Below are 15,351 nucleotides of genomic sequence, written 5' to 3' on the forward strand. Positions count from 1 at the left end.
TTCCGTCCGCGCCCGAATAACTGCCGCACTATACTTATCTGTGTCCATTTTTTCAAGCTGGGCTTTAACACCCCTGATCTCATTAAAGCATGCGCCTGGTTGGGCGTTTTTTATACACGTCAGAAATTCGAGCTGCTTACGAAGCTCTGCTTCTTTTTGCTTCTCTGAGTATATTAATTTCGTGCTTTTTTCAATCGCTCTCATCTTCACCCCCTCCTTAAAATCCTCCCATTTTGCAGCGAAGCTCAACGGTTTCGCTGTAAGTAATATGTTTAATTCTTCATCTGTTTCGTTAAAAAAGCTCTCGTCCAACAACAACTTATTATTAAGTTTCCATAAATGCCAATTAAACCGATTCTTTCTTTGTTTTCTTCCAAAGGTTGCAATCACTAAGGCATGATCACTGAAAGCCACAGGTCTAACTTCGTACAAGGTGCAAAGTGGTACAAGTTCAGCTGCGATATACAATCTGTCTAATCGAGCATGGCTGTTGCCCTGAAAATGGGTATACTGCGTATAGGTGCCATTAGTGAATAATCTTCCAATATCTTCTAAATAATGGCTATGGACGATTTCATTCAAAACATCAGCACTTTTATCACGTACAATTGACGTTTTGACGCGATCTGACGCGCACACGCAATTGAAATCGCCCAGTAGGATTATCACTTTGTCACTGTTTAAATATGACTCCAATCCTTCAAAAAATAATTTTCGCTCAGTCTCTGCGTTTGGTGCATATACACAAATAACTCGCAAATCAAGGCCGCAGGGAAAAAAATCAACGACAAGGAGACGGCCGCTTTGACACGAAAAAATCGACTGTACCATAATACCAAGATTATTGCGAAGAAGAAGTACACAACCACCAGAGGTACCTACAGAATGGCAGACACATGCATCAAAATGCGTACGGAAAGCGGACACCATTCGGTCTCTAGCAACTTGACTCAATTTTCGATTCTTGCACGGCGACTACATGTAGGTCGTTATCTAGAAGAAGGCGACTCAGCTGACACTGTCGCCTTCTTCCTCCAAGGCCTCTCACGTTAATAGATGCTACACGCAGTGCTTCACTTATTCTGATCGTTATATCGAAAAGAAAAGAAACGCCTTATAAAATGGTGGCTGCCCTCGCGCCACACCCCAATACCCTTAGCCCAAAATCACACTTTGCACAGCAAACTATGGAGGCGGTTTCCCCGCCTGCCTTGAATCGACCAAAATGTTCGGCCGCGGCTTCAGGGTAGACCGCCTCAAACCTGGAGTTTTGGGCGGCGGTCCGTCTCCCCCGCTGTGATCCTGTTGAAGCGTCCCGCTGTCAACGACGTCGTGGGGGCGTTTTCCGGCCACCAAGGTAGCCGCACCGGGAAGAATGTCAATGCCCTCAGAATCTGGAGGAATGCAAGGAGCCTCAGTGCCGACTGAAGATTTCGCCTCGCCCTCCGACTCGAGCCCGACGTCCTGGTGAGGCGCTGGTTGACGTGTGGTGATATCCGCCTCAACCACGGTTTTCTCCTGAGGCGCCACCCCCAGGGCAGTCTCCCTCTCACCCGCAGCGTTCTCAGTTGCAGCGGAAGATGTCTCTTCCATATCCGTCTCGTCCATGAACAAGGCGGATGCGTCCTGAGCGTTCACGGCCCTGTCACTTTTGCGTAGGTCCGCTCGCACTGGCCCTCCTCGTGACCGAACCGTCGGCAGGCACCACACCTTGGTATACGGCACTCCCGGCGAATGTGGCCGGTGCCACGGCAGCGTAGGCAGAGCGGAGCTCTCCCTGGCACGACCACAAGGGCCAGCTCACCGGTGAGGCTCACCTGGTGGGGGATGTCGTCGAGCTTAACTCCCGGCTTCAGATTCAGGGTCACATGTCGTGTAGTCGACCATTTGTCCACCATGTCCTGCACGCGCCACCGCTCGCGGGCGACGTCGGTGACCTTGCCAAATACTGCAAATGCGAGCTTGACGTCTTCGTCCGGAATACTGTGTAAAAGCCAGTGCACTTTCATGCGTACAGCCTGGTTAGCTGGGTTGATGACAAGACACCGACACTTTTTCACCACCAGCTCACCAGAACTGACAATTTTCTTCACGGCGTCTTCATCCTTGAAAGTAACCGCCCACACATGGCTCATCCTATAGGCTCCGATGGCGATGACTTCCGGTAGGAGCGATAATTGCGCGAACGCATCGCGGAAATCTTCCACCCGGTAATGGCGGGCCCTGATATCACAGTGCAAAAAAAAACTGTGTTCACAACAAAACGCCCTGTAAGCAAACTCGGTAAAACTACCTGGTATTTACCCCCTGCTGAAGAATCAGCGGCCCAAGACCTGTTACCGCGGCCCTGCTGGGCCGCTGAAGCCGCTCCGACGGAGCTCATTTCACACACGTCCGCTCGCTAGCAAAGCCGGAAGTGCACTCCCCACCACTCGCCCATCCTGACACTGTTCTAGCCTGATTTTAGTTGCTGCACTACACTGCATTCTCGAAGTACGGCAAAAATAAATGTGTCACAAGTGGGATTCGAACCCACGCCCACATCCGTGGACCAGAAGCCTCGGTTCGTTCGCATAGCGAGCAAAGTACAAAACCTTGAGTCTGGCGCCTTAGACCACTCGGCCATCCTGACACGGTTCTAGCCGGATTTTAGTTGCTGCACTTTTTTTTTCTTTATTACCACATTGGAATATAACACAAAACAAAACACATCTGTACAGCATCTACATCACTTGAGAAGTAAAAGGCGCGAGCGGAAATCTGCCTCGCTCACGCCACAGGATTAAAAGCGTTTAAGCTGTACAAGGTCGTCCATTACTGACAACCACTCGGGGGGGCTCATTTTGGGCCCTAAGCACATCTCTTATATAAGACATGCTTTCGATAAAGTACTCCCTGACGGGGAGTACAGTCACGTCTGCATGCCTGAAAGCCATTCGATTTCTCCAAATACTGTGTAGGCTGAGAAGCATGAACATGTCATATGGTATGTCGTCCCCACTCTCTAGAGGTAGAAATCGTATTCCGTATGGCGATATCGGGAGCAACTTTTTAACCGTTCGTTGTAAGATGTCCCAATGAAATACCGAGTCTGTACAGTGAAGGAACATGTGATCTATCGTCTCCGGTGTTCTACAAATTAGGCAATTTACGGAAAATGGAACAAAAATACCCTTCTCTTGAAGCCAGGGCTTCACTGGTAGAGTGCCACTGTGCAACTGAAAAAAGAATGTTTTAACCGAGGCCCGCACAGGCATCCTCTTTACTCTTTTCAGCTCATTTTTACCTTGACCTACACTCTACATGGCCCGGTAGACAGGAACAGGCAACACAGTATCAATGAGTGCTTTGTAAAGTTCTTTCCTCAATACTTCAGTAAGGTACTGCACTGAAAAGCGAACTTTCAAAAATTTAAAAGCTCGAACAACCTCCCAGAGAAAACCTCTGACCCTCATGTGTCTAACAGGGCTGGATGATACAACGAAGTCTGACAGTGTCTCACCCAGCAACAGTTGCATTACTGTCCGCAAGAAAGTGTCTTTTTGGTCCCGAAGGAACATAAATCTCGACAGAAGTTGCCTAACGAACAAATGAGTCAAACCCAGGCCGCCGCTTTTCACAGATCGAAAGAGATTTGTGCGGCTTGTCCTCTCCCAACTCGACCCCCAAATAAACACGGCAAACACTCGGTGCAATCGCTGGACACTTGTTCGTGACATACACAATACCTGAAGCACGTACCAAATATTTGGCCACTAGAAACAGGTTGCATACTGTGGCTCTAGTAAAAATAGAAAAATCTCGGCCACCCCATTTGCGCGTATTTTCACGCGCAAGTTCAATTTCTGCTTCCCAGTACTTTGCTGGTTCTTTATAATCGTTTAGCGGAACTCCCAAATATTTAACAGGTGACATTGCCCACTGAAAGCCTTCGTGCATGATAGGCGCAGATTCCCAGCTACCATGCCAAAAGCCGAAGCACTTTCCCAGTTTATTACGCTTCCTGAGACTTTGCAAAACCTAGTCGCCTCTTTCACTGCTTCTGTTACGCTATCTTTATCTGCGCAGAAGATTGCAATGTCATCCGCGTAAGAAAGAATTTTAACTTCAGTGGACAATATCGCAAAGCCATGCACATTCTCATTTGACATAATTTTTAGACAGAATAGTTCGAGATACAGGGCAAACAACAACGGCGACAAAGGGCATCCTTGTCTAACTGAAGAACGAACAGTAATGCTTTCACTGAGTTGCTTATTAATAATGATGTTTGCCGTACAACCAGCATATGCCATTTTAACACCATCAAAAAGAACGCGGCCAACATTCACATGTTCAAGGATAGAAAACAAGATATGGTGACTAACGCGGTCAAAGGCTTTTTCCATGTCTAATTGCAACATGGCTACAGGTTTCTCAAATAAATCACAACATTCTAGAATACTGCGTGCTACATGAATGTTTGTATGTATCGTTCGACCTTTTATTCCGCACGTTTGGTGCGGGCCAACAATAGACTTTATTACATTCTGCAATCTTCGTCCTAAAACCTTCATGAAAATTTTATAGTCTACATTTGTGAGACTTATGGGCCTATAAGCTTTTACTGATTGTCGCCTGGTGGGATCGTCACTCTTCGGTATGAGAACAATGTGGGTTTTTCGGAAAGACGGAGGCATCAAGTGGGTTTCATACATTTCTTGAATTATTCGGTGCAACACATACGCCATATCACTCTTGAAGGCTTTGTAGAAAGCTGCGCCAAGCCCGTCTGGTCCCGGTGCCTTTCCAGAGCTCAACTCGTCAATAGCACGCTCGATTTCAATAAAGCTAATGGGTGCCTCTAGGTTAAGCTTAACTTCATCCCCTAGTATTGGCAACAGCGACAAAAATTCTGACTCAAAGCCTTCTTGCAAGTTTGCCTCGTGACCCAGCAGTTCTTCATAATATTCAACAAACGCGTGCTGAATAGTCTTGAAACCGCGAGTTATTTTTCCCTCGTAGACTATCTCTTTAATCTCATTCTTGACGGCGTATCGTTTTTCGTCACATAGGGACCGCTTTGTTGGCGACTCACCTAGCCACAACCGCTCTGCGCGTGCGCGTATGATAGCACCTTTGTATTTTTCTTTATCTATCAATTCTAGTCTATTTTTTGTTTATTTTATTTCTGATGCAAACTGGCCTGGCTGTGCGTTTTCTAGCCGCAGAAATGAATTTAATTGGCTTTGAAGTTTTTTATCCACCGTTTTCTCGTTATGTCGTAGTGCACACGCTCTTTCGATTGCGCTCATTTTTATTTCTTCTTTGAAACGCTCCCATTTCTCTATAACGTCCCTATTGTCGCCCATAAACAAACTATCAAGTTTTTCTTGTACTGTACGCGCGAAACTTTCATCACTAAGCAGCTTTACATTTAGTTTCCAAAGGTTCCAGTTGAAATTAGACCTCTTGGGCTTAGTTCCTACTGTAAACATCACCATGCAATGGTCGCTGAATGCGATGCTTTTAACCAAGTATTCACTAATCATTGGCACCAAGATAGCCGACACATAAGCTCTTTCGAGTCGTGCGTGGCTGGCTTGTTGGAAGTGCGTGAACTGAGGACGGATTCCTTCTGACATAGCACTCCCAACGTCTTCGAGATTGTGCTTTTGGACGATTGAGCTCAAAAGCAGCGAACTTTGATCCCGAATGATCGCGTTAGTAGCTCTGTCCTCGGGCATACACACGCAATTGAAATCCCCAAGAAGGATCGTATATCTGGTAGAGTTCAAATAAGGTTCAATATTTTTAAAGAATGCTTTGCGCTCATTTTCCTTATTTGCGGCATACACACACAGTACGCGCCACTGTAAATCAAGATATGAAAAATCGCACATAACAAAACGTCCAGTATTACACACTACAACAGATTCTTCAACAATACCTAAAGAATTGCGGATGAAGATAGCACACCCTCCCGATGTACCAACAGAATGGCATACACATACACTGTACCGATTTCTAAATGGTTCGACCATGCGGTTTGTCTGAGCTTCACTTTCGATCTTAGTCTCTTGCACTGCTATCACGTCCAAATCGTTGTCCAGCATGAGGCGACTCAGTTGATACTGACGTCGCCTCGCTGCAAGGCCTCTTACATTAAGCGTAGCAAATCGAAGTGTTGCTTCAGGTTGAGCTGCCATTTCGTTGAGAAACACAAGATAACCAAACCGCTCGGTGTTCACCTTCTACCGTATTCGCAACTTTCACGACCTATAGGGGGCGCCACCGCAATTCCAATATGGCTGCGAAATGATGATCGGGTGCAAGGCGCGGCGTGGCGACAGCTAAGGTGGGAGAAGGAGTCGCTTTGTCTGCTGTGATAAGTGCGTCGTTTACGGACATGGCTTTCCCATTTGTGAACTCGTTATCGTTAGGGTGTATAATAGCCCACATTGGGAGCGCAGAAACTAGACTGCGCTGCCTTGTTGAAGGTGAAGAGGTATTGAATGCCGGCCACGTTATCTGCTGCGGCATAAAAGCTTCTTCGGCCACTACTGTTACAGTCCAAGGACTCTGTGTACAGACATCACATCCACGCCAGAAGCCGCACGAACTCTGGTTTCAATTGTGCACACAGAACACAATACAGGTAAGCGTGCATTTTTTTTTTCTTTACTATAACTGTCGAGTGTAATGTGCTCGCTGCCGCCGTTATGTGATCGCCGCGAAAAGTTGCGCGCTCGGCAGCAGAATAGCAGATTATCCCGAATCACGAACGCCTCTAACTAATGCCACTTTTGGTGGTGGAGTGCCTTCTTTTCGCTCTATTATAACACATGCCAAAAGTCGAGCTAGCAGAAATGTTGGTTGTTATGCACAACCGCCGTCATTGCGACTGTCCTCGTGTGCGGTGTGAGCACTTGCTGCACTCGAGCAAAAGCATGCGTACTGTTTCCGAGAAGTCACCGGTTGATCCCGCCGGTTCATGTGTTACATTTTGCATTACTGCCTAATTAACATATTCTACATTCGTTTGCTGCTGTCTGCGTATTCAACGACTAAGCGCGAGATTGCCATTTCTGCTCAGACTGCGTTGGCCCATTTCAGGAGGGGCAAATGCGAAAACGCATATTTGCTGCGCAATACGAGTGCAGCCAGTCAGTGTTGATGCAATCATAAGCCCTCTACTACGGCGTCTTATAAGACTGAAAGATTCGGGACCAAAAAAAAAAAAAAACGCGTACAGAAACTGGTACATTCTGATGTACAGAATGCGTGCATCAGAGCCAGCATGCAAGTCATTCGGTTGTGACTACTGAACGCATTGTCAGATCATTTTTATTTTGAAGAAATCTGCCTGGATTTGTGTTGCTTGAATTCTGCTTGTAGAAATCCTGAGTGCATATCCTCTACTATGCATGCTTCTGTGAAAGTAATCATTCTCAGACTGGCCACAGTGAATTAAATGCAGAACATGGTGCAGCCAGCACTCATGATGTACTCAATTGAAAGAAAGAAGACACTTTATTTTGGCAAATGGGCATGTACAGAGACAATGGTCTCAATTTCCTGAAAACCTCCTTCGAGTAATGTACAAATGGATGATCATGTTTGTTCTTTCCAGGGTCACTGTACGTGCAAAGCAGGCAAGTCGACGAGATGCAAGCACATGATTGCTCTGCTGCTGTTTGTTCACAGGTAAAAGTACAAAACTCAGACTGTATGTTCATAGTGTAAAAGAACATGAAGTTATATTTAAACGTCTGTATGATGCTACACTGGAATAAAAATAATTTCAGTGACTGCAACATTCAAATTATGTCACTAATACAGTTCATTCCTCGAGTGCTCTGCTGTGCTTATATTATCTGCCATAGTTTTCATTCAGTCATAACTTTAAACTGAATATCTCAGTTTGTTAATGACAGCTTTTCTAAATACTAGCAAATTCAGCTGGCACTTCAAGATATGTGGATTATCATATATCATGTCATGCTTCAGCATTCATGTGTCTTGTGAAAAGGTATATAACTTGGAAGTAATTTTTCTTCACAGGACTGGCATCCAAAACCTGGAAACGCTCACAGGAACCGATGTGACTCAAGCGTGGGGCAAGCTCAAGGAGACGCCTTTGTATGGGCCGAAAAAGATAAAAGACCTCTGCCATGTGCGCTCACAGCCTAGATTGTGCTTGGAGGAAGCTAAGCTTCAAGATATTAGAAAGAAGCTTATTGCTGCTGCACCAAATAGCACTCTTGCCCTCCACCAGAAAGGCCGAGGCAACGTATTGAGAGATACTACTAGTCAAGAACAACAAAGTTTTTCATGTGAAGACTCTGGCTTGGAGTCAATGCTCTTGATGGAGCACTTGGCTTCAATTAAGAATGCTGAGGAATATGAGCGTTTGCTCTTCCACGGTGTTGCTTTTAAAGATGTCACAAAGCTAACCATTTACAAAGCCACCATGGATGACCTGCCGAACAATGAGGTTACATTTTACAAGAATTTTGTCACTGTGACCCTGAACGAAGCGCTTGATATTTGCACAAGTACAGCAATGCAAGATAATTCAAAATGGATGAGGGAGAGAGTGCTGCGCATCACAGGAAGCAAATGCCACTCATTGTACAGATTTGTTCCTAGCGAGGAACGTGACTGGCACCAAAAGATTGCAACAATGTTATGCTCTAACTTCAAAGGTAACGACGCAACACGTTATGGAAAGGCTTGCGAAAAGCCAGCACTTGAAGAATATGCTCTGAAATCTAGCGGTACTGTAGCTACCTTAGGTTTAGTTATAAACCCTGTGCTACCATGGTTGGGGTACAGCCCGGATGGGGTTGTTTTCGTTAATGGCAAGCCAGAGATTCTATTGGAAGTAAAAAGTCCAGTGCTTGGAAAGGCCAGCAAAGCTGTTGACCTCATCAAGGAAAAGAAGGTTCCGTACATCATCAGCGGGAAAGAAAACCACAGCCTACGGCCAATGCATGCCTACTATTCACAAGTTCAGCTTGGACTATTCCTTTTAGGACTTGAGGAGGCTCATTTTATTGTTTACAGTAAGATAGAGTCATTAGTCATTCCTGTCAAAAAGGATGCTACATTCATTGATGGACTCATCAGACAACTCCAGTACGTGTACTTTGCCCACTATTTGCCCCACCTTGCAAAGCGCAGAGAGTAAAGACTCAGTGGTGTCACGAGGGGGGTGATGACAATGCTCAACTAAAATGCCTTAAACCCTATTCCATACACTTCACTGAAGTTTGGAGCATACCACATTGCCGAACAAAGTATGGGTATCAGATGCTTTGATTTAGGATTCCCAAATTATTAAACAGTTTGCAGTTGTCTTTGGATTAACAGGTGCTTTAAAATGTATCACTATGTTATCTCTCAAGTTCAATTTCTCTTGTATTACTCCTATGTTTGATCAACCATGTGTGCATACAATTTTAATGCGCCATTGTTCCTTGCTAATTTCTTCAACCATATATCTAGATGCATTGTTGCGTCTGTGTATTTTCTCCATTTAAATAAATTTTGAGTGCTTATTGATCATGTTTCTGCTTTTCTACGATTTAGTTTGTTGCATAAGTATCTCAGAGTGCTTTTTCTTATATATATCGCGAATGTTTTTTGCAGTACCCATGAGATATGTAATTTGCTGTGTCAGTCGTCCCTCACTACTTCGCCGCAACATATTTGCTGTCACAGCCGCTTCACCAGAGTGCATAGCCCAAGTCAAGCCTTTAATCTGGCTTTTTGGCTACTTATCCCTTTCAGCACTGTAATGTTGTTTGAAAAATATTGAATAAATAAAATGAAAAGTTAACTGTGTAGAAGGCTTTCACCTATGCATGTGGCGTGTTAAAGGCTCTGCTTGGGATCCAACTACAGCGCGTGGTCTCATACTGGGCAATCAGCTGTCTTAAGGTGCTTGCTCAGTGAATTTCCTCTCAACCTACCCATGCTAGTGTTTCTGCATTTTTTGGAAATATGTTCTTTTGATATGATGTTTTGCTGAATTATCAGTCGTTGGGCACAATCGCTGCGTCTAAGATTCAATAAGAAAAGAAATGCCACTTCACTCACACTGCGTTGTTGGCTGCAGAGCGACCTTGACTTCAAAGCAAATCATAAGAACAGACAAGGTAGAAAGGAAGTTGCGATCATGTGCTTCGAAGGCGAAGATGAGGGGGGGGGGGGGGGGGGCTATGCCTTCACATGGGGTGCGGATGACCCTAGCGACGCCACTGTATATAGACCACATGTTTCAAAGAAAGCCATATTCCTTTTTCTTTTCTCTTCTTAATTGCATACCTTGCATTAAAACAGACATAACTAGGAATATTTAAGTACACTAAGGACCTTCCCCATTACACATTTGATATGGGGGTGAGTGGATAATAATTTTCAAACAAAATAATATGCTTACATAAATGCATAAGGATCCATGGTACAACAATGCAATTAAATGAAAAGATGAAAAAAAGCAAACACATTATCAAATTGACACAATATTATACATGATGGGCATGGAGCTACAGTGCAGTAAAACATGTAGTTAGCAATAGGAATATACCACACATTACAAGCAGCAAGTTCAAACACACTACAATGCTGGGTTAGATTCAAGAAATGCTAGTATGTTGCTAGCAAGTATGTTGGGTGTACTGCTAAGCCTAGAGACTGTATTGGGTTGACTGCTCCCCACGTCTGGCTATGGCGGTGGCTTTTCGACTGAACGGACTGTATAAGCTTCATGTAAAAATGGACTTACACACGTGTAGCAAATGTGTATGTATTAGGATATCAACACTTTGTAGTGATTTGAAGTCAAGATTCACAGTGATGTCTCTAAAAAATCAAGGATTACGCAGTCTGGAATCTCTTTTCTGCCAGTATTGGTGCAGACATATTAACAATACCAGTAATTACAATCATTGCTTCATCAGCAACAGCCAGCATCTCCCAAGGCATGGGACCTTTCAATACTCTAAAAAGCTTTAAGCGCTGTATGGCACGCTCAACATGAACTCTCGCCCTTGCTATCTGCACTGTCTTGGCAGCATCTTCTGCAGAAAACTGAGCCTGGTTACGGAGAAAAGGTGGCTGAATGACGCCAATGCCCTTTGTCCTCAATATTGAATCCTTTATCTACCATTATGTCATCTTTAAATGGCTCTAGTTTTCCAAGAATATCGGAGTCTTCGACACAGGCTTTATCAGAGGCACGTCCCCCAAAAGCGTCGCCTACAAAGGAGATTAGGCCACCTGGAGACACACCTATCATTACTTTCAATGTGTTTTTGCCTTTGTAATGAGAGTATGTAAGGATTCGGCACGAGGCACAATGTGATTTTTCTATTTCCACCTCTGTGCAGTCTAGCACTATTCTTACATCTTTATAAGCAGCAAAACAATGCGGCTCATTCTCACTAATTTCTTCCTTGCTTGGCCATGGAATGGCCGCCTCAAGCACAGCAGCCATGGTGCGCAACGTCCCGTAGAAATACCTATGCACAGTGGCCTCCGAAGTACCTAACAAAACTGCAAGGCATTTAAAAGACAGGAAAGTCTTCAGCCGCACCAGAACGAGTATAACTCTCTTCAGCACACTTTTCTCAGTTTGCATAGTGTCTTCTTTAGCAACTTGTTCAGATATGGTGAGCAGAAGGTGAAAGCTTTCTACACCTGTAAACGCCCTTACAGCACTGTCTGTCAAAAAGAGATCAAGAAAACCTTTTTTCATTGGAACAGAACTGGTGTCTACTTGGACACCTGTGGAACGTAGCCCAGTAGAGTTTTGGTTGAGCTGCAGCAGTGCTTGAACAGCCACATTTTCCAGCCCTGCAAGTTCAGTACGTCTTGCATCCAGGCAGACGAGACTCTCAGCTGTATGCTGCACAGCTAAGAGATCCGCTGTTCCTGCTTGAACACTGTTTGTAGCCTCTGATGCATCCTGCATGAAAAGGGAAGCTAATCGTAAATGCTTGTTTCATGCATGCTGCACAGAACCAAATTTCCCTGAAAGTTTACACTACAGTAATAATATTCCACACCAGATGCAAGTAACTTAATATGGCACAAACATCTGGCAGTACATGAAAGTCTGCCTAATCTAATTCTAACCTACATCTATGTCTCGCTTATGCAGGTTGTTTGCAGCTTGATTTGTTAAGCTGCTCACACAGTTCATCAACCAGTTAGCTATCACCTTCACTAACAGTCAGTAACAAGACAACTTATACTTACACATGCTGCACTGGTGTCTGTGCAATCCTGGGATGTTGCCACTGATGACATTGGCATGCAGCAAGAGCCACTTCCACTCGGTGGTTTGGTGCCAAGGCCTGCAAAATTCATTCAGTTGAGCAACAACTTGTAACAAAAGGGAACTCACCGTTTTTTATCTAGCTAAACAAACGCACCTGGTAAGTAAAGAATGAGGCATTTTAGATTGAAGCGAAAGGTATACATTTCAGGCATAGGTTGGCACACAATGCAAGGGGCATCTCTTTGTAGAAGCACTCACTTTTTGCTGCAGCTCTCCCAGAGGCTCGCAGTGCTCGTTCATGCGATGCCTGTTTTGCCCCTTCATTGTCGCGGTCATGAGTCCGTACGGGCAGGCGTCTCGAAGGGATGGCAGTCTTCTTGAGACGCCTTTTGGAGGGAGTCCATGTGTCTGGTTATCAGAGATAAAGAAATGGCTAAACGCGCGCACTCTAATTACGCTAGCAGACCATGCACACTTTTGTTGGCATGAATATCGAGAGGCAAAAGCATGCTAGGATAACGCTCCCTAGGAGCAGAATGTCTGGGCCGTTTCGCATGTCTTTTTTTTTTTTTAAGACATGCTCAAGTACAAAACCGCGATGTATAATTTAAAGCTCAGCAGAAATGCAGCCAATTAAAAACGCAGTTGTCCGTATCTAATTCTATTTCAGTGAAACAACCTGTCTGTCTTCTGCATACACAGCGCCTGCTTAGTGTTCATATTTGCTGGCAAATTTTAAAAACGAAGCAAAAATAAAAAGTACATTTAAACAAATCTTCAAACGCATGCAAGTGATACGCTGCAGCAAACACGCTATTAACGTTCGTACATTGTTACTCAGGTACGGTCTCCGTTTAGGAAGGCCGCAAACGTTGCAAAATGCATGCTTACCTATGGTGCCCCAGAAGAAATCTTCCGGCGCGAAATGTTGGCTGCAGACTGTCATGGCTTGCGTGACGGTTTTTCCAATCCGAAGCTTCGCTGCCCACGTTTTCTTCATGCGCACGTCCGAAGGAAACGCGTGGAGGCTTACGTCGCCCCTCACAGTGCGATTCGTGCTCTGGGGCACCGAGCACATCCTATTGCTTTTGTATTTAAGTTTGCCCATTTTGGCGAACTGCTGTCGGCAAGAATTCAAAGCATGCAGGCGTACACATGGGACGAAGAACGCGGGTATTGCACCACGCGACGAGCCCTTGCTGCACGAACGCCGCGTCTGCCAGCAATTTGATCATCGGTGTATGGTTTCGAGCGTTCACCGCGCGGCGGCGGCACCGTCTGTTAAAGTTGCGAATTATACACCGATGAGGAATACAGGAAACGTTCTCGCTTACGAAATGTGGAGTCCACTCGAGAGGTGTGCGGGTCGTCCGGCGTGTACTGACTGAACGTCAGCACACACTCGCTGGCAGACCCGTCGTGAGTCTCCCCTCGTCCTTGAGTCAATTCGGGGCGAGCCATTTTTCCTACGTCGGTGTAGTCGTCGCCGGCTTTCTGTCCGGCGGGATGTTGGGCTTCGGGCGAAGCGTCGCCCGACGCTGTCCTGGTGTTTTGGGAGGTGGTTCGTCGGCGCTTGGGGTAGAAAGACACGAATCTTCAACACAGGCCTTGTCATGGGTCCTCTTTGTTGGTTCCACGTTCGTGGATGATTGGTCGTAGTCCATACCTCCTTCGGTAACTGCGGCATTTTCTCTCATGCTTATAGTGCCATGGCTGCCTTCTCGATCTGATGCCCCACAAGTCTCCGCTGCACCTGCCTGAGCAGGCTCAGAGGCGCGGTCTTCACTACACTTTACTGCCCCGCCCCCAGTGTCATCCGTATCCTTGGCATTTGACTGCGGTTTGCTCGATTCGGTACTCGCAGCTTCCTCGGCTTCAACCTCGTCCATGACGAGCTCCGAGGCGTCTTGCCTTGTTATAGACCCTGTGACATTTGCATAGGTCTTGACACATTCAGTTTCAAGATGTCCGAAGCGGCGGCATAGCGTACAACGAGGAACTTTGCACTCTCGTCGGACATGTCCTGTGGTATGGCACCTCAGGCAAAGTGGAGCTCTGCCGGAAATGACTATGAGAACCTGTTCTCCAGCAATGCGCAGCTGGTGCGGCAAATCATCAATTGTCACACCAGGCTTCAACTTCAAGGACACTGACCGTGTTGAGGAGCCTTTGTCCAGCACGCCTTGTACGCGCCAGCGTTCCTTGGCAATTTCTGTGACTGTGCCGTAGGGAGCCAGGGCAGTCCGCACATCTTCATCGGGAACGTTGTATAAAATCCAGTGGATTTTCATTCTAACATCCTGGTCACCAGGGTCAACAACAATGCACCGACGGTCTTTCACGGCTAGTTCACGGCAAGACAGCAGCTGCTTCATTCCATCGTCACTCTTGAACGTAATGGCCAAAACGTGATTCATTTGGTACGCCCCCAAGGCGATAACCTCGGGGAGCAGTCCCAACTGAGCCAGTGCGTCGCGAAAATTCTCGACCTTGTATGGTCTCGCTCTCACATCGGCGTGCAAAAAAGAGTATTACATACAATACGACCTGTTGGAAGCCGGGGCAAAATAACTTCGTAAGCTTGGTCACCTGAGCAAGAAAACCTGTTTCCGCGACCCATTTGGGCCGCTGTAACCGCTCCTACGGAGCCCATGATGCACACGTCCGTTCGCTAGCGAAGCCGGAAGTGCACTCTTTTAGTTGCTGTACTACACTACATTCTCAAAGTACGGCAAAAATAAATGTGTCAGAAGTGGGATTCGAACCCACTCCCACATCCATGAACCAGAAGCCTCGGTTCGTTCGCATAGCGAGCAAAGTACTAAACCTTGAGTCTGGCGCCTGAGACCACTCGGCCATCCTGACTTTTTTTTTCTTTATTGCCTGGCTTTGACACAAATACACCGCACTGGAACTCAAAACAACAGGAAAAAAGGAATAATATATGTACACAAAGGTAGCTAGCGTTGCCTAACACCCAGTGAGAGGCAGGCATTGTCATGTTAAAATTCCTTGAGCACCGTCAAAGGTTCCAGCTTTGACAGCCACTCAGGAGCACATGGTTGCAATTTAAGCACGTCGAG

General features: G+C 45.8%; 1 protein-coding gene, 1 non-coding gene and 4 pseudogenes across 2 annotated transcripts; 1 reads left to right on the top strand and 5 right to left on the bottom strand.

Moving 5' to 3' along the window:
- Nucleotides 1–1,185: 1,185 nt before the first annotated feature.
- LOC146193588 (uncharacterized) lies at nt 1,186–2,383 on the bottom strand (annotated as a pseudogene).
- Nucleotides 2,384–2,511: 128 nt separating this feature from the next.
- On the bottom strand, nt 2,512–2,632 carry TRNAL-CAA (transfer RNA leucine (anticodon CAA)). Its single transcript has 2 exons — nt 2,595–2,632; nt 2,512–2,557 (listed from the first exon to the last, which is right to left on the bottom strand). It is a non-coding gene; the product is annotated as a tRNA-Leu (tRNA).
- A 37-nt stretch (nt 2,633–2,669) lies between these two features.
- Nucleotides 2,670–4,170, bottom strand: LOC146193590 (uncharacterized; annotated as a pseudogene).
- Nucleotides 4,171–6,279: 2,109 nt separating this feature from the next.
- Nucleotides 6,280–9,473, top strand: LOC146193591 (uncharacterized). The gene is made up of 3 exons (XM_084600115.1): nt 6,280–6,637; nt 7,613–7,686; nt 8,044–9,473. Exons 1-3 carry the CDS (start codon nt 6,389–6,391, stop codon nt 9,170–9,172), a joined length of 1,452 nt encoding a protein of 483 aa, XP_084456241.1. The 5' UTR covers nt 6,280–6,388; the 3' UTR covers nt 9,173–9,473.
- Nucleotides 9,474–10,861: 1,388 nt separating this feature from the next.
- LOC146193592 (uncharacterized) lies at nt 10,862–11,959 on the bottom strand (annotated as a pseudogene).
- Nucleotides 11,960–13,734: 1,775 nt separating this feature from the next.
- Nucleotides 13,735–14,944, bottom strand: LOC146193593 (uncharacterized; annotated as a pseudogene).
- Nucleotides 14,945–15,351: the final 407 nt, after the last annotated feature.

This window comes from Amblyomma maculatum, chromosome 4 (genome assembly GCF_055883805.1).
Source record: "Amblyomma maculatum isolate TAMU_Amacu chromosome 4, ASM5588380v1, whole genome shotgun sequence".
In the NCBI taxonomy this organism is placed as follows: Eukaryota; Metazoa; Arthropoda; class Arachnida; order Ixodida; family Ixodidae; genus Amblyomma; species Amblyomma maculatum.